The 25,022-nt window shown below is 44.5% G+C and overlaps 1 protein-coding gene across 1 annotated transcript; it reads right to left on the reverse strand.

Moving 5' to 3' along the window:
- Window positions 1–232: 232 nt before the first annotated feature.
- Window positions 233–13,882, reverse strand: LOC131263680 (bestrophin-2). The gene is made up of 8 exons (XM_058265922.1): window positions 13,812–13,882; window positions 4,002–4,112; window positions 3,755–3,926; window positions 2,831–3,679; window positions 2,504–2,765; window positions 2,236–2,402; window positions 1,537–1,732; window positions 233–1,468 (listed from the first exon to the last, which is right to left on the reverse strand). Exons 1-8 carry the CDS (start codon window positions 13,880–13,882, stop codon window positions 966–968), a joined length of 2,331 nt encoding a protein of 776 aa, XP_058121905.1. The 3' UTR covers window positions 233–965.
- Window positions 13,883–25,022: the final 11,140 nt, after the last annotated feature.

Genomic DNA, 25,022 nt, shown 5'->3' on the forward strand with positions numbered 1-25,022 from the left:
ATAGTTAAAAATGCAACACCATCAAAATCAAGTGTTGTAACAGATTTATGTACATTTATGTCAATTATTATTTGATATATAAAATATCTAAGCGGATTAGATTTCTTCACGCCGATTAGGGTAAAAATCCCTTTGCCTTTCGAGAAGTAGAGAAACTCAACCCTGTATCAGACTAACCAATCAATTCTTCTTAAAATCAGGATCAATTTAAGAACAATACTCTTTCTACAATGCTTTCATGATCACGTTTATTTTAAAAATTGTTCATACCCTATACAAATATCCGTTTGCAGATACTCCGATGGTAAACATTATTTCGATAAAAAAAAACAAAAAATACAAATCTTGCACTTCCTGCCCCCGCGGGGACTTCCTTTCCTATTTTTGCCTAGTTTCTTCTCACACCCACACTTCTTCTTTTCATCGTCCGTCTGGCACTCGGTTTCCATTTTACAGCGGCGAGTATAGGTTGTTAACAATGTGTCCAAAGTGACCGTACTAAAACGAACAAACAAAGTACCTCGATAAAATCACTTCCCTCTCTAGCCCTCCGGTCCGGTACCGATTCACTAAAATTACTTAAACACGTACGTTAAAAGCGGAGGAAGGGATTCGAACCTCTTCTCTTTGCGATTCCTTTACGGGAAGTTTAAAAAAACAAAACAACCAATACTTTGTATCAACGGGTGTTAGAATCGAAAAACTTCCCAGCAGCAGCGGGTACGTGGTGGAATCTAAATAAGATGCTTCCAGCTATCGAAGGCGGGGTGTAGATAGTGTTGGAGTGGTTAGAGCTGCACGCCGCGTAGCGTAGCGTTTGAAAAGGAAGTAGTAGGAAATAGTTGGCACATCACTTCCCTTCGGTCGACTCCTGGAGAAGCTCTCTTCTCTTCTGTTCTAGTTGTGGTTAAGTGTTCTACATTCTCGTTCATTCTTCCTTGATGCAAATGCATTTTAAACGCCTTTTACACGTAAACTTCACCGTGCTTCGGTTTTCTTGACTTGCTCAGCGTTGACGCAGCGGAGGACGTGCTCTCGCTGGTGCTGGCCGTCGCCGTCAGCGCCCGATGACCGGTGCCCTTCTCGTTCCCCACCGCAACACTCGTGCAGACCTCTCCGTCGTCGCACGGCAGCTCGGTAATGATCGTGCTGCTGCTGGTCGTGGTGGTATTATTCGTGACCGGTGTCACGGTGAACGAGAGCGGGATGGAGGTAAGCGAAAGGGGTATGACCGTGTCGGTTGGGGCATGCCCGCCCCGTCCAATGCCCCCGTTGCCCAGGCTTCCCGTTCCGCCCGAGCTGCTACCGTCGATCGTGTCCAACGATGAACCGCCGGAACCGGATGGCGGAAGTGCACCGGATACGGTCGTGGGAAGCACCAGCACGGTGTTGGTCTGCCCACCGAGCGGTGACGGTGTGGTGGTTAGGGCGAGCTCGAGGTTGGTGCCATCCTTCCCGAACGGCGACACTGAAATGGAAATAGGTGGACATTAATTCCTTCGTTCGTTCGTTCTATAAAACGGCCGAATAGCGTACCGGAACCTTTGAGCGCCGATGGCAATATCGATTTGGCCAGGGCGGCCGTGGCCGAGTGGCCCGAGTGTAGCGTGTTGGTCGTCGAGCTGGAATCGAGCTCCTTTATGGGCGCCAGCAGGAGCGTCCCGACCACCGGAACTTCGTTGTTGTTGATGGTGGCCGTGGACGTCGGGTAGATGGAGGGATTGTTGGCCAGCTGAAATAAAAGAGGAACACAAAGTTATACGAAGAAATTCCATCGAGTGTGGAGTGAAAGTAATATGATCACTTTGTCATACAGTTTTGGATTCATCACTCCACAGTATTTCGTTTACTTTTAAAAATATTCTCGGATATTTTATGCTTCTTATGCGATTTAAAGTGTTATACAATTGTGTCGTGTGTTTTCCATTCATCGCTTTAAATGAATACAAGCTTTGAAATGTGATCAAAAGAATATTTGATTTGAAAAACATTTTCATTTACGTTTTTCCTAAAAGCCGATTGGTTTGTCTGTTGATGGAATGGCATGAATGTAATGGCCACAATATTATGTTTTATCATTGACTGCTCATTCGAATCAATGAGTAGGTTAATTTTACCAGAACTAACTTGCTTGAAAAAGCTTTAAGTGCTCTTAGTGCTCAGAAGTTTTATCAGCAAAATTGGGGTTCGGGAAGTTAATTTGCCGTTTCTCTGCATTCTTATTCTCATCCTCACCTGTGTCGCCATCAGCGCCACGCCGGACGCAATGTTCGCCGTGCTCGTGGTCATCGTGCCAAGCGGCGGAATGCGGCTCTCCTTGGTGACGTCCGGTGTCGGTATCCGAGGTCGAGCCTTCTGCGGCACGTTCGAAATTACGGATCCGTTAAGGCTGAGCTTGGAATCTACGGGTTATGAGCGAAAGGAAAACATTACTATCTTACAACGAAAGGGCAACACCGATTTCGGGAGGAGTCGTTCGTGCTCCTTCTCGGGGTGGACATACTTTGCTTGATAATCTGTCGCGCGTGTCGTCCGGACTTGCGGTTGACGAACCGATCGTACAGGCTCACTTTCGGTGGTGGCGCACCCGTCACGATGGGTTGTCCGAGACCCGCCTCCGGGCTGGAGTAGACGGAGTTGTGACGATTGCGCGCGAACAGCCCACCGGACGAGTAGGCCGTCGAAGAGCTGCGTCCCGAGCCCATCCGGCTCACCTTCCCGAGCCAACCCTTGCGCCGCTCGGCCATCGGTGTGTCGACGCTTTCCTGTCGGTGGAGGAGAGGAAGGAATTAGCTGTCGTGTGCGATTCGCCCACCTACCAAGGACCTACATAGTCCGCGTACATCTCGTCGTTCATCATGCGCTTGCCACCGACGGCCCCGATGTTGGCGTAGACCGCGTCCGCCTCCTTCACCTTGTAGTGCTCGGCCGAACCCTTCGGCTCCTCGCGCCGATAGTGCTCCGAGGCGACGGTGTACGGCAGGTCCTTCGGTACGACCTCCTCCCAGTACTGGTCCTTCAGCAGCTCCGGATGCTCGTCGTGCATCTCGTCCACGATCATGTAGGACGCCTTGATGTGCCGGTCGATCAGCCAGTTCAGCTCGATGTCGTCGTCGTCCTCGCCGAACGGGTTGATCAGCACCTCGGCCACCTTCAGCCAGCCGACGTAGAACACGAACTGCAGCACGGTGAACAGCGGGAAGAACACGTCCAGCTCCTGGTACGTGCCGTCCGCCGCGTTGAACGTCGGTATCATCTGGCTGCCCATGATGGCGGCGGTGAAGTACGAGTACAGCACGAGCGTCACCACCTGCGTGTAGACCAGTGGCACGCACACCGTGTCGTACCCGATCAGACCGCCGAGCCGGCGCCGGATGTCCGACAGCTCCATCAGCAGCGTCTGGACGATGTGGTCGGACGGGATCAGCTGGTCCTTGCGCGCCCGGTTGATGATGTTCGTCGCCCAAACGAGCGGCATCCAGTACTTGGACATCGGGCTCTTCGCGTCCATGATCTCGAAGATCTTCCGCTCGCTCTCCAGCATCAGGCCGGCGTCGACCAGGTGCTGCCAGCCCGGGAACCGGCGCTTCACGCGCAGCGAAATCTTCTGTAGCGTAATCACGTACGACAGCACCATGTAGCGCATAATATTTCGTCGCATTAACCGTCCCGTTTCATCCTGCAAAAAAAAAACGCACTTCCATTAGCTCGTCGGTCCTAGTTCCTCGTTGATGCCTCGACTTGCGTCACTTACGTTGCCCTGGATGGCGGCGCTCACGAACAGCGCGAGCGTGTCGGGCCAGGGCAGCATCCGGTACTGTTCCCACCAGCGCTTCACCACCAGACTGACGTAGAAGCCGAGCACGAACGACAGCGGCACCGTTTCGCGCTGCTGCCCAAAGTATGTCCTTATCCGCTCGAACACCCTGGAACGCGTCCGTAACACGTGTCATTAGCGGAAACCTCGGAATGGGACGCAACCTTGCTGCAGCAACACTCACCTTTTGCCATCCTCGTTCAGACCGTACCGGTAGGTAAAGTTAAGTGTGTAGTAGACTAGTAAGTACGCCAGCAGTTCCCGCCAGACGGCTTTATATACACTACCGCGCCATCTGCAAAGGAGACAAGTAAGGAGAATTCGTTAGTGGTAAAGTTTTTAGAATATTTTTTTAATGTAAAATTGTTAAACTTCTTCTACATAAAAAGGAAGCACATCCCATGTCTTGGTCATGCCTGCCCCCGTTAAGGGCTCGTACAGGGGAGGGTCCGGTCTCGGTTGGGATTAGAACCCACGCCGTCGAGGTGGTGACCCCCGGCGCTCATGAGCGAAAAGATTGTATAATTTCATTTATAATCTATTATTTATGGTTGTAAGTAGGTTTGTTACTTGGTGAGAAGTTGTTCGGTTAAAATAGAACCTTCAACCTCGTTTTCCTACCGGCAGGGATCGGCAACGTCCGGATTGTCAACTGATACAAATGTACGTTTTTTTTTGTAATGTCATGCAATAAGCACAAAAACATACGAATATTTTCGTTCATTGTTGGCGTACGCTTTAGGCAAGTCAGGAAATTCAAAAACTTGTTTTAACGTCGTTTTACAGCAGCTTGTATCTGACCAATGTTTGCAGATTTGTTCGTAATCAGGCCCGTTTTGGGATAGGTGTACTGACACCTTCCTAAAGGGCAATACTTAGCTTAACATATCATTTTTTGCATATTTGAATACCCACGTAACCTATTTTACGTATTTATAGTTATTCATATTCGTTCATTTTACGTTGCTTTTTGCCTCGAGTGTTGGGCGAACCATCATTCTTCTTCTTGGCGTAACGACCTCTTGGTCATGCCTGCCCGTTAAGGGCTTACCTATTTATTTATATTATATTTATTTATTTATATTATTCTTATAAAGTGTGTGGCCAACATCACGGCCTGGACTCTGAGCTTAATACTAAGGACTAACTCTAGCATAAAGAAGCAGCAATTCATTTTTAAAGCGTAACATAGAGGAGTTAAAGTCAAAGTACTCATAGTAATTATTAAAGTTTCGCATCATCACTAACAGAGGTTCGTTATGGCTGTATAATCGCCTACGTAGTTGAGGTGCTAAAAATTGTCTATTTCTTATAATTCTAGCAGGAGCATATATGTTAATTCTAGCCAGCAAATCAGGGGCGTCAATCTCTCCTGTCAAAAGTTTACCAATGAATACGCATTGCGCAACTTTACGCCTGTGGTCAAGGGATTGTAAACCTAATAACAAGCAACGTGTACGATAGTCAAGTCGAAACGATACAGATCGAGAGAAAAGTCGTAACGCGACACAAGTAAGCCGACGCTGAACTGCCTCTATTCTATGTGTCCAATAATCGGTAGACGGAGACCAAATGACGCTATTGAACTCTAAAATTGAGCGGACCAGACTGACATATAACGCTTTTACACATGTAGGATCTGTGAATTCCTGACACTGCTTGCAAACAAATCCTAGCAACCTCGTAGCTTTATCTATTATTTTCTTGTAGTGCACATTGAACGTTAACTTACTGTCTAGGTAAACTCCGAGATCGCGGACCTCGGTTACGCGAGCAATATCGGTACCCATGATTTTGTAATTATGAACGACAGGTTTGTCTATTCTATGATAAGTTAACACACAACACTTTTCAGTTGAAATACTTAGGTCGTTTAGATGGCACCAATCACTAAAGTTATCACAGAATGTTTGCAAAGTATCGCAGTCCATTTCAGTCTCAATTGGCAGATAGATCCTTAGGTCATCCGCATACATTAAGCAAGCCTTTTCGGGAATCACAGTAGTCACGTCATTAAAAAATATTGAAAACAGCAGAGGACCAAGATTGCTCCCTTGTGGTACGCCAGAAGTACCTTCAAACACATTGGAGAACACATCACCTATCTGCACGGAGTAGCGACGATCGTGGAGATAAGAGCTGAACCACTCAACCAGCGATGGTGACACACCCAGCCTCTGCAGTTTAGCCAGCAGTAATGAATGATTCACACGGTCAAAGGCCGCTTTTAGGTCCGTGTATACAGCATCCAGTTGGAGTCCGCACGCGAAAGTTTCATGGCACACGGTGACAAATTCAAGTAGATTTGTTGTTACAGATCTTCGCGGATAGAAACCATGTTGGCGCCTGCTGATGACATCCCGGCAGCAATTCAGAAGATCACGATGGACAATCACCTCGAATACTTTTGAGCAGGCGCACAGAGAAGTTATGCCTCTGTAATTCTCAGCATGCTTTTTGTCGCCTTTCTTATGAATAGGAAACATCCAAGAAAATTTCCACGCAAAAGGGAACGTACCCTGTTCAAGCGACATGGAAAATATCTTGGACAGAGGCATTGCGAGAGAGGCACTGCATTTTTTTAATATCGCTGACGGTACACCATCAGGCCCTGGCCTCAATGATTGCTTTATCGTATTAATCGCTTTTTTTACCGATTCCACCGACACATCAATATCAGATGGAGTAAAGTTGACTAATTCACGCGGAACATTTGCAACTGCGGCATTCAAACGAGGCATGTCGTAACTAACTCCACTTGAGAACTGATTTCTAAAACGGTCTGCAAAGAGATTACAGGACTCTTGGTCATTAGCGGAAACTGAGCCATTGTACGTTATGAGCTGAGGTATTCGGGTATTAACGCGCCTCGAGTTTACATAGCTCCAGAATTGGCGTGGGTTACTTCTCAGGTTCTCCTGAATCCTTCTAACATACTGATCATGCAATATTTTGTTCAGTCGTCGATACAGGTTATGTGCCATAATGTGTCTCATTTTTGCATAGTGGGTCATTTTTTTTCTATAGCTACGATAGCAAGAAGCTTTCACACGTTTCAGTTCCTGAAGCTGGCGCGTTGACCACGGGGGACCACGCCTCCTGATTCGTTGGGGACAGCAGCGTGTGAGATAACCCATCAATATGTTATTAAATTTATCAACAGCCAGGTTTACATCGGGTACTGACTCAATCATGGTCCAGTCAGTGCTCTCGAGAAGCTCCTTTAGTCGTGCGAAGTTGGTCTTTTTAAAATCAAATCGATGAGCATAGTCATGTGTGTCTATTCGTGGGGGAACTGGCGGCTCAGCTTCAGGCGATGGGTAGTGTAGCAGTAGTTCAAGCGGTGGATGGTAAGTATCAGCGTCTACTACAGGAAAAGGTGATTCGGTCAGTGAGTAACCAAAGTTAACCACGTTATTGCACACAAAAGCAAGATCCAGCATGCAGTTGCTACTATTGCGGATTTGATTTATCTGGTTGAGTCCTGCATAGTTTGTTGCGTCTATTATTGCTTGGCATCCTGGTGTGACACGTGATGCAGTATAGTTCAGCTGGGGCAAGCCGTAATTATCGGTAACCCACGATAGAGAGGGGAAGTTGAAATCTCCAAGCACAACGTACATGTTGGAGTTCCGGTTATTGTGTCTATTGTTACCAGTTATTGTGTCTAACGAGTTTGTTAAAGACTCTACTGATCTGGAGGGAGGTATACAGTTCCGATAGTAACAGTGGATCGTCGCAAGTATATGTTCACCCATATTTGTTCTATATTATCTGGTGAAGAACAAAGCGATGATCGATGCTTAGATGCAACAGCAATCAAAACACCACCACCCCTGAGTTTGTTACTATTTTTGACGTTGCGATCTAGTCTGTAAATAGTGTAGTTGTCGTCGAACAGCAAAGCAGACGGAATGGCCTCATCGAGCCAGGTTTCGGTGAGTGCAATGACATCGTAGTTAGAGGTGGTTGAATATGCATACACAGCTGAGCATTTTGATCGCAGTCCACGAACGTTTTGGTAAAATATAGAGAGGTCATTCCACTTGCTAAACAGACGGCGGTGGTCGGAGAGAAGGTGAAAGAGAATCAGCAGACGAGGATGTTGTGCTTGGCATAATCGCACTATTCGAGTTCAGTTCTTCTTGTAGGCTGGAGTGGTTAACATCACGTGTGCTCGCAGGATGAAAAGTGCTTTGAGGTCGCTCTCTCTGCTCAAATTCACGGTAGACAAAGTCACTAGGCCACGTGGAAGGAGACAGTGCCTTTTCTCGAAGTATTGATGGCACTCCAATTTTGAAGGAAATGTGGCGCATCGTCGATAAATCTCGGTTACGCGCATATAAAGTATGAACAATAGTATCTTCGATCCCCAAGTGCTCGTCGACAAATTACGAGACTTGTTTCCCTGTTGTACGTGGATAGTCAGTCCTATCGTACAGGGGAGGGTCCGGTCTCGGTTGGGATTCGAACCCACGCCGTCGAGGTGGTGAGCCCCGGCACTCATGGGCCGATTTTCTAACCGGCGCTACCGCTCGGCTGTCGCGGACCCGAACCATCATTACATTAATTGAATAAGATCTACAGGTTCGCATTAACGCAAAATTTACATAATCTGGCTTGAAGATGGTTGAGAATATATTATTTTATCGCCGTTTTACGTAAAAGGCATTTGAAAGAAAACATCCTGAAAGTGCCAAGTGTGCACGGGCAAAATAATACTTATAACAGAGTTATTTGAATAAGTTGATCTAAACTTACTATAAACTGAAGATTCCCAATCATTTGAGTTATACAAAACAAAATTGGTTAGTAAGTTTGGGCAACAATGGCTAAGTTCTATTCAATCATGTTAGAGTTTTGTGCTTTAAAAATCCTTTTAAAGATTTTTGCTTGACACTGCCAGTACTTTCAGTTGAGAAATCACTTTTTTGTAAAATTCCCTTCAAGATCGATTATTTAAAGCTTAAATCAGACTACTAAAGTTTTAAAACATCAACAAAAAAGGAGGATTTCTGTCGAGAGCTGCCAAAAATCATTTAAGCTCATAAAAATCTACCATTCCATCATTTGTTTGAAATTCTTTCGATTCTTTCTTACTGTGTTTGAAAACGACACTATTTAATTACAGACAAATTTGCACACATCCCTGTCTGGCATTTCGTGCGATTCCTCCATCGGCTATGAACATGTTCATCAAGATTTGTGTTTTGACAAGCCAATAAATAAACATTTTGTCACGCCAACCATGTCAACGGTGGTGGTCACGTGGAAAACGCTCCCGAGCTACAACCGAACGGCGTGAGGATCGATCGTTTCCTTTAAGCCCTTCCAATACATCTGTGCCAATAGTGCACGGAAGGGACTGTGATGGATGCGCTTGTCCTCACCCTCTGGCGGTGAGATTGTTCTTCGGGAAACAATTACCCAGCACATCACTGTGAATGTGCACACAAGTGCTGGAAAAATCGATTTAAACAGCATTGTGAGTCGGAAAAGCAGGTTGGGCACAAATTAAAAACATTCTCTTCCACGTTCCAGCTCGATTTAGATCCGGGTGGATCGGGGTTGCCGCTTTTTACCGTTTCGTGTTTTGCTGACGTTATTGCCCCAGTTGCTGCCCAGTTTGAATTTGCCTGCTTTTGTATGAATGGTGCAGTAAAAAACAGCCCAACGGTAGGGTGTATTTACGGAGGGTAAACAGTTCGAGCTCCGGACTGACCAAAGCACGACCCGGCGCGCGATTGATGGTTTGGTGGAATGTGCGCATTGTTGGATTAGCACGAATCAGCAATTAAAAACAATCATCTGTAACCCTGTAAAAACAACTGCATTCCGGATCTGTTCCCGCGAGGAGAATCTTCTGCCTTGCTAATTAGTGCGAATTGTTCTCTTTTGATACTTCTTTTAGTGAAAATAAATTTTGAAACCCATATGTTTTCCTTGGAAATCCCCAAACATAAAGCAGGGAGTCAACTCAACTATCCACCACATATCGATTGGTGCACTTAAAACATTCAATATATAATATAATTGTCAGATTTGACTCGTTGATTATTAACATAATTATATGAACATATGATTTTAAAAACTTTACCCATCCTAGCTCAAAACAATGGTTAAAATGTTTCGAATTTATATGTGAAATTAAGATGTGGTCTACCCCAGTTGTTTGTTTAATATTAATAGTATTTGATTCGTTGCAATTATCATACAATTTATTGGCCAATAACTTAATTATCTATTGCACTTTCAATAACCAAAAAAAATCAAGTAAACAAAACCACATAAAGTTGACCAAACTTATTCGCAAAACCTCCTAGTTGTGCGGAACTGGACCACAGTGCCGCGACACATCGTTTCATGAGCAATCGGATGGGAAAAGAGCTTGCCAATAGTGTGTGAGTGGTGGAAAAAAATATAAGCATGAGAAAATGCCAGCAATTTGTACGATTTGTTCTTCTTTTAGCGTGTCCTCGATGATCGACGGCATCAATAGGAGATCGCTATCAGGGGATGATTCAATTCACCCTTCTCGTGCACTCGTTCACAGCAAATACAGATAGCATGCAAATAAAAGGATGGGTTGAGGAATATAAAGGTGATAAAAAGTGACTCATCGTACAATGGCAGCGTAAGATAAATCGTGTTAACGATGTAATAGAGGGATTTTCGCGGACAAACGTTTATCACCCAGCAATGAATTGTTTTTAACGGCTAACATGTTCTTGGGTTGCAATAAATATTTCAAACAGTTCGTGAGTTTTAATGAATGAATGATTGATTACGTAACAACTACTGTTCAGCTAATTAAAAACCTTATCTCACAGTGGACAAGTTGCCCAATTAACGTTACAAAAATAGAAAAAACGCACATTTAAAGCCACCAATTAATGGGCAAGGTTGTGTGTCCGTTGCAATCACCATGCATCAATCAATGTAATGCTATTTGTGATCGTTGCCATTTTGAGCGAAAAACCTGTCCGCGCTCGCGAGTCATACATGCGGAAATAGGATGTTTGTCTGTTTATTTACGGAAGCACACATAAGCGCACACACACACACTCAAGCTTCATAGTATGCTCTCGTGGATGCTGAAATGAGCCACAGGTTCAAGGCCACACTTAATTGGTTGCATATATAGGTCAGACCGGAACCGCTTTAAGCTCAGCAAGAACTTTCAGACACTATCGTAGCATCTCAATCGGATTGAGCCAGAATCAAACCGGTTCCAGCCGGTCAATATACTTGAAATGATCCTTACTTCATCAATTAGTTTTTTAGGTTTGTTTTATGGGGTCAAATTAATTTTAAAAAATTAATAAAACGCCCAATTTTTGGCATTTCCAAAAAAATGTTTCAAAATGGTGGATTAAGATTAGACAGATTTGCAAGTCAATTTTATTTTTTTAATTATTTTCTTTGAGGAACTCTACTTTGAAAAATTAAAATAAATTTTTCTATTTCCTTATTTTTTCTCTTGAACGCATAAAAGATTCTTTTAATCTACCAAAAGCATAGGCTACAACTTTTATGGTCTCATGTTTGCATTTCGAGTAAAACTATCTTGCGCCATTTTACGATTATTATTTAGCTTATTTGAATTATCCTTTTAAATTGATTTATTGATATCCACTTTATATATTTTTCTTGATATAATCATATATTTAATTCCCTTGTTTAATTTAATTTAATGTTTGCCAAACCAATCCACCAATGCTCACCGGTGGGACGCTTAAAGACATTGTCAGCAACGGGTGATTTTGAAATCGATTTGCAAACAATTGGACAAATGGAAATCACGTTTGCCAAACATTCACCAACGAACATCAGCTGGAGAGGTAAATGGTTTCCAGTTGATGGACATGACCGTCACAGCCGGCGCGAATTGAAATAAATTATTTACCCGGCTGCGAATATCGTCCGCCGATCGGATGACGGTTTAAATACGGCGGCGCTCGGGCCGGTTGGAAATAATAAAAAAAATCCCCACTCGAACGGGGGTCGTAAATAACCCGAGGGTGGGAGGGATGAGGTAAACATATGAGCCATCTGCAATTAACACCTGATCCACGGACGACTGCCTGTCCTCTGAAGTTGTGTGTTTGAGCGAAGCAGCGGAAGATGGTCCGGCTTGGAGATGCATTTACGAGCGTTCTTTTGAGGTCTTAACCTCCAAGAAAGGACACAACACGGTCCGGTTGCAAGGGGTTTCAGGTTTGCACACACTTTTAAGACCATCGACAAAACGTCAAGGACGGTGGCTACCATGCCGTTGACCGAACCGGTTCTCGGCCCCAAGGAAGGGACCGATTTGGTCCGGTACAAAGGGACACCAACTTCCGGTAAGCCATGAGACCGCGACCGGATCCTTTCGACGGCCGAATCGATGTTCGCCTTTTAACAACCCTCGTATCGGGCAAGATCGGTGAGTTAATCGAATTCAATCAACAGCTTCCCCAAGCTCCTCGCTTTGGTTCGGTTGGGGCGGAAAAAGGGCGAAAAGAAGGGCCCCGTGCCGAAAGGGTGATGCAGTTAAACACCTCATAAATCTTGCGTTATAATAGCCCACCTCCGTTCTGCCCTCTAAGCACGCCAAACCTCGGTGTTCTAGCACGCGCTTAGGTCAGGTGGTAAAGTCAAGCAGTAATCACACCACACGAGTGCCAGCGGTTTGAATTAATAAAAAACGTGAGAAGGTTGGGTCTTAGAAGGGAAAGGGGGAGCCCAAAGGATAGGCGTGAGATAGGCACCGGAAAGGTTAGAAACTTTTTTTTTATAACGCCAGGGTTGGCAGGGTTTAAAAATCGATTATGATGGAATTGTGATTTATTATTTTTCAATCTTGGCTACAAAGAAAATGTGTGCTACAAGTAAAACATATCCCAACTGAGCGATGCACTTTCTATGGATAAATGATGCAAGTATTCGGTAAAATATAAATTTTAGTTCCTGAAAGGTTTGGCATTATAAGCAAAAGAAAAAAGGTTGCAATCACCAAAAAGGTATCCATTTAAATGAGGGAAACAACGACCGATTGAGAAGATTCCATTTGACTCTTCGAAACGTAATTAACGTCGTAAATAAACGTAAAAAAAACCCAACGATCGAAAATTAAATACTTTCAAAAGCAGGACATTTCAATATCAATTGTTTTTGGATTACAAATGCTGGATGCTCTCAATTTGATTTCCAATTTGGAAATTATTTTATAAAGAAATCAAATTTATATTTTCGCTTTCGTTTTGGTACACTACGCTTGGAAATACATTTGTAATATTAAAATCGATTCAAACGAAAGTAAACTAGTTTTATCGTTAGCTTTGAAAATTATTTGAAAAACAAGTTTTAGAACCAGAGGGATTGTATATCATCTTTTATTCAGGTAACGCGAAGTTACATCTCGATGCTAAGAAATATGTTTCAACATCATCCATGTACGTATTTACTCACAGGGTAAAAGATATTGTTTGCGAACAAGATAATTAGAAACAAACGTCCAAATTGCGTGACACATAAAAAGGAAAATAAAATCCAATTCAAATAACGCAACCGACGAACGCAATAAATCATGCTGCGAATGTGTGCACGTTTTGCACTTTCCACCGGGCAATTTATTAGTACGCCACAAGCCGAGCGACACCGGATGGAGGGACCTTGGGTTCAGGACACCCTGAAAACCCTGATCGCCCTGCGAATATTGCGCGAATGCCTCGGTGATGACAATGGACACATTTTAGACACGTCCAGCCACACGCCAGGTGCCTTGTAATCAATTGTCAACAGCGCCAACATCGCCAGTTTTATGGCCAGCAGCTCGAACTCCAGAGGGCAGATTGGGGTGTTATCGAGCGTAATCGCTTAATTAGTATTTAAATGTCGTCTTCCATTTTTCGTCACTGTCGAATGTCGAGTCTTGTGGGACGTGGGTTCGATCGTCAACTCAGCGTATGTTATTTGCTAGGTGCCATAGACTTATGCAAGGCATACTTACTTCCAAAGAATTCGCCAAAATACGCCAAAATTGCTCCCATTGGGAACCTCCGCGGAATATGAAACGGTCATGCTGTACCGTGGGTTACCTTCATCCGGATGACGAACGAAGACGGTGTGTTTGTTGTTGACTAGTTACTTTTCGGTTCACGATGGCACATTGACACACGTTCACACTGTTCGAACGCTCTGGATCGAGACGTTTTCGACAATAGCACCACTTTCCCCCTTCCCGCGGGCCACTGTTGTTGTCGCACACTCACGCTCCGTTGCCGCAAACCGGCGCCAAAGGACACATCCTTCTTCCAGCTGTCACTTGAAACTCGCACTTGTCGAAACGGTTACGCATCGGCGGCGTACGATATGGCCGAAACGGTTCGTTTCTTGGGGTGATGGATTGTGGTTTTACAATGAAGTTGACTGTGTGTTTCCACTACCGGTTACCGACGGCACTGCCGGATAGACGCTCTCATCGCCTCCTCCGATAAAACCCTTAACACGCGATACACGTATCAATTCACCACCGTTCGTTCGTTCGTACGTTTGAACTTTCGATTATTTATTTACTTTTTTGTACCTTTTCTCACTTCCTCTCTCTCTTCTCGCTCTCTGGCTTGATCAACACAATACTGTGGGCTGTTGTTTCACTTTTCGTTTCGTATTAACCTGCTTATTTTCTTATTTCACGTGTTACAGCACCACAGCCGGGGAAACAATTTTGGGGAAATCTTCTCTCGCGCGTGGGCGTAATATGGCCGACCTGGGGATCACACTTATTCAAATGGGAACGTTGTATAACTTTTGCACGCGTCTGCTTCCTACACTGCCCTGGCGAGTTGCGCTGAGGAATACGATAAATGAAGCTCGGTTAAGACAAGCCGGCAGAAATCGACCAGACATCAAATACAATCCCAAACGATGATCGCATCGCAAAAGGAAACTCGGGTGTTTGTTTCTGGTCCAGACTGCGACGGTAAAATTGACACTTCCTTAAATGGCCCCGTGCGAGGTCGGGTGGCGTGGGAGGCGATTTCGCTTTCGTGACCAGCTAACCAGCTCCAGTTCCGGGGGAGGCCCCCGTGGTGGGGCCGTTGAACCGTTGCAGATCGGAGAACCGGAGGTGCCGGGCAAGGCGTCGGGTTGTCTGAGCGATTCTACCTGTAAAGTGTCCACTTTCTTGTTCCTGTGTGTGTATGTGTGGGCGATGGGATGTGATTTACCATTGGGAAACGGAGCTGTCGATTTGTCGAAAGTTCACAACAGAAACAATCATGTGGGCCTTTTAAACCAGAAACAAGGATAAAATTGTCTTGTTTAGGTGTGTTCGATAAATAAAATTCATGAAATTAATTCATATTCATTTCGTTCAACAGTTTCCATGTTTACCATAAATTCAATTGAGAACGAGAAAAAATATTGATTGATACGTGGTATCACAACTCACTCTTCTTAGAGGTTTTTTTAACAATTCGAACGAACAATTTATAACTATCTTCATATCGAATAATCACAAAACTTCAAGCAAAACATCTTGCATGGGTCTTGTTTAATATTTAACAACAAAAACCAGAGCATTTTTAAAAATTTGGATTCGATTTCTGCTTGAATCGTAGCAAACTCTGCAAAATGTAAATTCCGATATCTTAAAATTTTACAACATTCACGTCTTATTAAATTCCAAATTGCGCATTGTAATCAAAGTGTATCAACACAAAACAACAGAACATTGTAAAATATGGCAGTGGCTTTGCGGGAAAATTAGACCAACTCAATTGGAAACGCCAGGGCAGCTGTTTTCTTTCTAAGTACACTAGCATTTTTTTCCGTACACAAATTCAATAAACATTTCCCTGCTAGAACTTTGCACCTCACGTAATCGAATTTGCACTTTGCTTGACAGTCTGGCCATAAGTTATCCTTTACTTCATTCATTCATAGCTGTCCGCTAATGAATCGGGCTGGAATCTATTACAGCATTTCCGCAATTTACACGTAGTCTGTTGCAACGTTACTGCAGCAACCAGGCTTGCAATAGATCCGTTGGGCACAAACACACACACTCAAGACCGATTTTCAGGAGATGAAGCGATTGGACCAAGAAACAAAGTGCTGTTGCCAATTGCCTATATCGTTGCAACGGCTCAACGGTTTCGTCGGGTACAAATGAAGGTAGTTGAGGGAGGTTGATGGCGACGTGAGAGACCCGACAGGGTCATTAATAATCGCAGCAATTATTCAGCCATCAGGTGGTTCGCCGGATGGCGCTGATCGTGGCCCGGACACGACCACCGAAAGGGCCAGGCGCGTTCTCAGCCGCCGGTAATTAGCCACGATAAGCATCTTGCCAAATATTGCCCTCCTCTGTCAATCGACCGAGCGAGGGGTGGGTACGGTGGGGTTAGGTTGTCCGGCACTGGAAGCTTCCCCGGAAAATCGTGCCGTAAGTCCCGGTGCCGGTGCCCACCGTAAAAACAGGTTCCATCGCCAGTGTTCGGACCGAAACGGCCTTTTAAAATGGCCGACCAATAACCGGTTAATTAACAAACAAATAAACCCATTCGCCAGGCGATCGATGGTTGGTGCGATTGTGTCTGTTCTTTAACATCGCTAGATTCAACGCTCATCTCTGCCCTGCAGCACCTGTCAAAAGGGCGAATGCCGAACCTAGCGAAAGGAGAGGCCGCCGGAGTGGCGAGGCAAAGGGTATTCGATGTGCTGAACAATCGAAATGCACACACGTTTCGAGTCTGGCGATCGGTTGATCGGTTTGTGGGAACATCCTGCGTGTCGGTGTGTAGGTGACGAGGTGTGATCCATCGAACCGGTTCCGTCTGTGATGGCGAACCACGAAAATGGCGAAACACGCCGGTCGATTGTGCGGCAGCCTAGCAAGCGATCGTCAAACGTCAGAAACCCTTTACTCGTGTCCGGTGGAATCTCCCAGCCAGACGATAAATAATGGAATTAAACAGCAGGTTCATCCCGGGGCAGATGATCGCCAGGGTCTCAGTGTCTGTGTTTGCATATGTCTGCGTGAGGAAAAACAATTGGCTTTGCGGGGGTTGCGTGACGGATCGCTGTTTGGGCGATCGTTGTCTGAAACGCCGGCACGCGCGAAACCCGACCTGCAAACCCGATCGTTTGGCATTTGCATGGCAATTTTCGAACGAACGGAGAACCGTTCTCGAATTCAGCCCTCGGCACATTGTGAATGAGGTCTCGGTCTTCGGAAAGACAGAACAATCGGAGAGGCAAACACAATCGGATGGGCAGAGCGGCCTCGTTCCGGATGAGGTGGCCAAATAAGATGCTTCATCATGGCTGCTTATGCTGCCAAATGACCGCTGTTCCATTGTGCAGTGTGATTGTACGGTTCTCTCATACCTTAACTGTGGAAATTGTGTGCTTGCTATCTAATTTCAATGCGAAGAGCGAACCCTTACTTAATTGTAAAGAACATAAAAAGGGTTCTTATATATCTTTTCAACACTTTTTAAAACGCGAACAAACGGTGATCCGCCTTTGAGGCCTAATGCAGATTTCACTCGTTTATCCAATCCAGCCAATCGTAAATAAGCAAACAGGCTCCCGCCAATCTGATTATCCCCGTTTTATGGCTCAAGATAAAACAAATCGACGGTGCATGCACACAATTTACATCATCCTTTACTATCGGATACGTAACCGCCGTATACCCATGGATTAGCTAGTTGCCTCTGTCGTCTTGTTTTGTACCGTTCAAATGACTCGTACCGTTCCAACACAGTTTTTTGATACTCGTTTTTTAAGGTATTGAACATGTTTTCCAGGATGCTTGCATTTGAATGTGCCGCCTGCAATCAGCTCCATCGGTTTGGTAACGCCGGAAGCATACGTCATTCTGATCTTTGGAAATTGATAAAAAAAAGTCGCAACTTAGGAAATGTGTGAAACTAAGTGGAACTATCACACAGATCAAATTGGTTCTACGCAGATTACTTCTAGAATTTCGATAATCAAACAACCGCCAGCTACATTCTTTTGTTCACTTACGGACGGAGTTTTAAAACCTTAACCTTCGAAAGTGTGATCAAATAAAACGAAAAGCTTTACGCCAGCGTTCTCGTCATTTGACTGCTTGGATGTAATCGCCCATTTCGAAAGGCGGTAGCCCGTTCGATGACAACCACACCACTATGTGAAACGATCGTGTGAATGTCGGTCGTTGCCATTTTACAGGAGCGGCCAGTTGAAGCGACCCAAAGGTGCGTTTCACGGGGTTCCGGTCAACGGTGGTGAACATTTCCGCCACGATACAGCCCAGTCACCACCGAATGCCCCCTTTCTCTACTCCACTGCAACTAATTAGAATTCATTGAACGATTCGACGATTCGACCAACTTTCCAACATATGCACGTTACTTTCGTTTGCACAAACCGGCAGCGCTCGATATGTCGTCGTTCGGTATGGGTTCGAGAAAGAATTTCGCATGAAAGTTGGTTGATGTGACTCACATGGAAACTTGTAACTTGTTTTCGTTGGTTAAACATTCTGCAAGACCAGTTTCATTCGGTCCAGAATCTGAAAAAGTCTCTTACAACTCGCTTCTTAAGTTTCTTTGTTATGTTCTGAAAAAGTATTGTAAATTTGTTTTAAGTTTTTCTTGTTAATTCAAAAATCTTTTGGTCTTTTGAACATTACCAAATGCCAAATAAATCATTTAGCGCTCCATTTTCAAACAACTTCATGAAGATGCTTCAGGCTCCGGAAGGTAAGAAAAGAATCAATGTTGAAGATAAGTGAAAGAGAATACAAATGTGCAATCCTAGTTTTCTCTAAGTTTTTGTTTTATTACCACTGACCTATTTTCGTTTCGCTAATATTAAAAATCATTTCATTGATGGTAGCCTCTAGTTCCATCATTGAAAAAATTAACCTAGAGGTAATTGGTTTCATGAGCATAGTTGTTCGTTTTTTACAACAATGTATAATACCGTTACTCCTTGTATTTACCACATAACAAGACGGAAACAATACAAAAACTTTACAAAAAATGAATTCCATACGACCCCTAGAGTGCGGAATAGATCATGAAAAACAAACGATCGAGCGTTTCTTTTTTTCCAGATGCTGTACTGTGGCTGTTGTATTTAAAGATAAAATATCGATAAACAAGTCTGCAATATGCAGAACGTAGAGAAAAACAAACGTACCCTTTCCGATGGGGGTTGATTCCACCATTCTGCACAAGTCAACAAACTCACCATGATGATCCATCACCATGGCGACAACCGGAAAAGCCCACATCTCGACAAGAGATGTGACATTTTTGCACAATTTAAGCAAATTTCCCCGTTTATCGTTCGTTCATCCGGCGGGTTTACTCGTGGTATCCGCGGGCGCAATACTGAGAGGGTTCGGCAGATACGAATGACTGATCGGAGTGTTGTGTTTGTTGTGAAAATGTAATCAAATAAAATGATACAGTTACTTTCTACTGTTGATGGTGGTATAGAATAAAAACCCACTCTTTTGCCAACGTTGTTGGTCATAATTAGCTCATCTCTTTTCTCATATCATAAACAGTAGAAGCTATTGTAAGGAAAATGTATAGAAGGAAATTTTACAATCTATACAATTTATAAATCTGCTCCCTTCATGTTAAAGCATTACCCAACCTTCTTTTTCCTCAACTCAACTCATCAGCGCGAACAGAAGCACGAATGACATGTGACGGTTAGTTATCGTTTTGAGGCACATCTAACATGAAAATACTATTTTTGCACAACGCCTCTCCTATCGCCGAACCATCGTCAAACAAACGCGGGCCATCATGACCTCGATTTGGATGCTTCCTTCAACTCCTTTCCCTCCAGTTTTCCCCTGTGCCACCGTGGTGCAAACGTCGTGGATGAATTATGGAGCTGTATTTGCTCAGGTTGTTCATATAACCGCGCGGCGAACTACTTTTGTCGTTACGGGGACGGTAATAAAGTGGCCTGACGGACATTACTCGGGGATTCTTCGGAGCGGATTGTCCCGGCAAATATTACTTTTCTTACTGAAAACATTGTTTGAAAAGTACCATGACTCACTTGGTACATGGTTGACAACATTCTGGAGTCTTCTTTGTTAAGGTATTAAAGTGGAATCACAACCAACAAATGGATGAAACGAAATTGAACTGGAACGTAACAATTGGTCCGAAAAGAGTTTGTAGATGAAAATGTGATACAGAAATTCAAGGTAAAAGCGCGGACAGCTTCATATTATCGCATCCGTTACGAAATGGCACGAAAGAAGGTAATCTGCTCCTCGCTTGCTGGGGTGGAAAGTTGTTTTTATTTTCGAATCGAAAAAACGGTCGATTAACCGGTTCAAAATAGTTCGTTGGCTCACGCACAATCCGAAGCCAAAAGTCAACATGCGATGTCGAAGGTTTACAAAAACAAGAAAACAAATAAAAGGTCAGGTGGTGGTAGCCGGCGGAGTAAGGATACATCTCGCAAATACGCTCAAGTCATCTATATTCATGTAAACTCGTTTTATGCTTCATTTATGCCTCGATTAAACTAGAAAGGTTAAACGAGGCGCACCGGAGAGTGGCTTCGAGACTTCGCCGGGCGCATGTGTGTTCATCAAGGGATTGTGCACGAATTCGTATCGCGTTCGTGACCCTGCCTAGTCGGTTTGGGGGTACGGGTTCGAGGATCAAGTTCGTCGCAGTCTCACCAGTCCGGGTTGGTTTGATGGTTGGCCGGCCGTCGCAGAACTCGAAACGACCAAATTAAGCAACATATAAGTACACACACACACACGGACTCAGCTGCGTGTCGATTCGAAAATTATACCCCGAACCGGTTGCCAACCTTCCGAAAGTGGCAGTCGCTGAGTTTGACGTCGCGCACATTCCCGGCTCTCGAATGCTGCGAGTTTCATCGCCTTGAGATAGTTCACTAACATCACGCGGAACGCGCCCGAGGTCACGCTACGCCGAGAATGGCCTTCCGAGGACAAAAGAGGATAAACACACACACACACTCACAACACATACGCAGAACAATAAACTTCACCTGATACGCCCAAGTGTGGCCTCTTCTCCCACGGGTCACTGGAGGTCAACAGTTTGATCATTTAATCTTCTAAGTTTTACGAATTGATTTTCAAATTACACTTCTACTTCCTTCGCTGCTGCCAGCCGTCCTTTTTTAAGCGACAATGGTGTTCGCGAATTCGTTTCTGCTAACGTGCGCACGTTGAGAAAACTTTAATGCGATAAGAAAACACAACAATCGATCAATAATCCGGAGACGCTTCGCTGAGTCTGAGCTGTTTGCCGCGAATGGCGTGAGGTTCTAGAAGTTCTCCACTCAGATCCGATCCACTAGAAGGCGCACATACAAACACACACACAACGACGCAGAACATACCGCGATCCAATGTGACCTTTGGGTAGGTTTTACGAAAACGTGAGAGGAACAAAAACACGGGCCTAACATGACAAAAACATCCGATCAGACATCCAATACTTTAAAGCGGATAAATATAGATACATTCGGACATCATTAGGAATGGAAAGAATAATGATTCAAACACAGGTGCTATAATGCGATAAAACGAGAATCTTATTCTTGAAAATGACTTTTTATGTGCGTCGATGCCTTTATAGTTTCTTTACAGATATTTTGTAAAAGGTTGTTTATGTAATGGAGAATGTGACGCAAACTTGGCTATGGTTAGAAGAATCCGTTTCACAGCCCGGTGTAGAACGAGTTGGCTTTCAAATTCTTTCCAAACCGGTTCCAATTGGAGCCTCGAAAGGAAATCTTGGATTCTAATTTGGTGAAAACGCGTTGTCACGCATTCAATTCGGATCAGGGATAGAACAAACCCGGTTAGGACCGCGAGTATAAAGGTACTCTCGACGCTCATCTCAAAAACAAGGGTTTCAGTCAAACGATTATTTTGCGCCACGCAACAGAAATTCTAAAGCCACATGGAAACCCCTTTAATTTTGAATATCTATTCTTTTTGCCCTTGAATTTTTTTTCCTACCCTTCAATTTATAATCATACTCAATGTTTCAAAAGCTGTTTCAAAAATATCTTATTTTTAAGTCTAAATAAGGTACTACGAAGGTTTCTTAAATTTGTTTGCTCCAATCGGACGATTACTATAGGAGATAAAATTTAGAAAAATAAGAGGTCTCGATGTGTTTCACACATTCCTATGCTGCTGATGATTTTGAAAACAAAGAACCATACGTTTGGCTTTGAACCCACGGTTGTTTACAACAGTTTTGCCATGCTTTAGGTGAAAGGCAGTTCCGGGTGGAATTGCTATCACATTCCGCAGGCAAAGGTTTTCTTTTGCTACTCGTGCGTGCAAAATGTTGTATGATATTTTGTTCACCAGCAAAAAAAAATGGTGTTCCTGTTATTAAACCCTTCTCTCGGCCAAAATCAAATTTCGCGATCACGAATGACGCGAGCACCCAAGATCACTCACATAATGTTTCTTCCTTGTGTAGTGTTGCCAATAAAAACGTGAACAAATTAAGCCTTCGAAACAAAACGTTGCCCCGAAGCAACCATCCCAGCAGCCAGCGACGTTCCGTTGCGAACCGATCGGACCAGGTTTGCAGATGACGGCAAGGCTCGCTTGGAGCCTCGATCGCGCTTACGTAAGCACGAGCGACACGGTGTGAAGGAACGGCGCCCAGAAATTAGTCGTTCTTCTTCACCGTATTATCCCCTTCGCCTACTTGGACGCCCAATGTCGGATGCCTCCCTTACCACGGAGCCCGGAGGGGTTTTCCCGCTTGCGGCGGCATTGCAGTCTTTCGTTTTTTGGCGAAACCGGACGGCCCTGTGCAAAGTCTACGTATTTGTATGTGTGTTTGTGTGCATGTTTATATCTTTTACGTTGTGTTTTTCCGTTGTTTTGCCGCGCCACTGCTGGGTGGTGATGGTGGCCACTTGCTTTCGATTTCAAGCGAAAGAAAACGTCCAAACGGCTTGATTACACCGAAATTGCAACGTTCATGATGCGTTACGATGGCGGCGGTTCCGTGTGGTGTGGGTCCGCTTCCTCAGGGCCACTGGCGGCTCGGGTGGCCAAGTGTTTGTTTGTTTGTTTGTTTGTTTTGCTGATGACATGAGTCGTAACAACTGAGTGTGGTTGCGGAGATTATGAGCTTCCTTAACGATTGCTCATAGCAGTTGTTTCACTCTTCATACAAGACCTCTGTGTGGCTCATGTATGCGTGTGCTTTGTTTGAAAGTTTCACTTTTCCCAATAGTTTGGCTGTGCTTCCAGTGACCTTACTGTCAGGATGTGATTTTATGTTAGATCAATCTTAACGCGCCGGTTCTGCGTTTAAGAAAAGATTTACGATCCGTGTGAAGATCAGGGGATTTCTATAAGGGAATACACAACTTTCGATCAAATGGAGAGGATTAAAACGGGTTTTAGTAATCTCTCGTACCTTTGCATAACTGCAAATTGTCCGTCTATCGTTCAGTTAACCCCCCTTTGGTTAGAAGTTACAACTCGTCATTAAATGCAGCTTAAGGGGCATAGAACACTATCGGAATTAGTATTCTCGCTTTGCTTAGCGATCCGTATACACATTTACAGAGATATACGCCACCATGTTCTCAAATGTTCCACTCCCTCGACCAGCTTTGTCATGCGATCCATGTCAAATCCATCCGTTTTTTGCAATGTTTCGCATTGTGGCAGTAAAATATCGTTGGAATTGTACTTTGCCCGGGTGTCACACGGGGTCCTGCAGCGCATGTTGGTCATTATTCCGGTACTATGGGGTTGGATTTTTGTGAAAGTTTCTTCCAAGCGAAACCAATTGCCGGATTGTCAATGTGCGTGGTAGTACGTGGAATATTGATACAAAATACCTCGTATAAGCATATTATGGCGTGTCTTGTAATACCATTCATGAAAAGGGTTGTTTAAGCAACATTATTGAAAACACTATCAACTTTTGCCCTACATCAATCATTCATTTAGCACCACTGTACTTCAGATGAAAACTCCTATCGATCGGTAACAAACAATGTTTTCAACCCCAAATCGCTTGATCATCTGGAAGTGGCATACAGCAGCCCGGGTACATGTGACTGTGTTGGTGGAAGGGTGGTTTTTCTCCGCGGGCCACGATCTGTCAAACGGGATGGTCGCTGGTACGTGTCCAACTGTAACACCTTTCGACTCTCGGATCAGCCGGCTCCAATTCGTCCCAAGTGCCGTTGTGTATGTGCGGTGTAAAAAGTACCAGTTTATCTCGTTACAATGAAGATTGTACACTCTAATTTTAAATTATGTTTTTTGACAAATACAATCATTCAGAATATTGACCGAGTATTATCAGCTGAGGGAACAAAGCGACGAACCTTTGTCTTCGTCAAAGTAATCCGATTAAATCCATTCGCGCGGTATGAAAATGCACTTATCATGAATCAATGCAATCTAAATCGCTCACACAAACGCACACAAACATAAACTCACAGAAAAACGAAGTAACATTAAGTACCACCCGAAATCGATCCACTTGAGGTGACACAGTTTAAATGGAACGAAATGCCATCACGCGCCTGCCCAACAACTGTTGCTCGCGTGTGTTGGTGCCTGCCGAGGATCGCCCTTGTTGTTGTTATTGTTGGGCTCACAAGGGCTGCCGGAAACGGCACTTGACGCAGAATCACCGACGGACCAAACTAGAACACATTGGATACCCGCACGATCACCAACACTAGTAGCAGCAGCAGCATTCGAGCATATTTTTCGCACTGCAACCTACGACTGGTTTTCACAGAAACGAATCGCGAATGCAAGAGATTGCGCACGTCGTCCACAGGCTGCAGGGCGATATCATTATTTAGGCAATGCCCTCGGACACCTTGAAGTTTGCTTGCGGTTAGCAATTAGTACACTGAACTGGGGGAGAAACTGGATAAAGCTCGTTGGTAACTTCGATGATGGAACAGTAGATTCTTTGCCATTCCCGAAAAAGCCCTTCTTTTAAATACGATCACCGTACTGGTTAAGAACTGATCACTGCGAGTAGAACCACGGAGAAAACGGTGGCGCTGGGTGTCACCTGCCAAACTGCTGCACCCGTGATCTTCTTCGATCGTACGAACGGCTCGAGCGCAGGTTGCGAACTGACGTAGCGACGACCGCCTCCGATCACCGATACCAGCGGAGCAACAC

Source organism: Anopheles coustani, chromosome 2 (assembly GCF_943734705.1).
Source record: "Anopheles coustani chromosome 2, idAnoCousDA_361_x.2, whole genome shotgun sequence".
NCBI lineage: Eukaryota > Metazoa > Arthropoda > Insecta > Diptera > Culicidae > Anopheles > Anopheles coustani.

Coding starts and splice junctions, on each gene's coding strand:
- LOC131263680 (XM_058265922.1), bottom strand. CDS start 13,882: ATGACCGTTTCATATTCCGCGGAGGTTCCCAATGGGAGCAATTTTGGC. Junction 3,680..3,754: donor GCGCCGCCATCCAGGGCAAC/GTAAGTGACGCA, acceptor TTTTTTTTGCAG/GATGAAACGGGACGGTTAAT. Junction 2,766..2,830: donor ACGAGATGTACGCGGACTAT/GTAGGTCCTTGG, acceptor CTCCACCGACAG/GAAAGCGTCGACACACCGAT.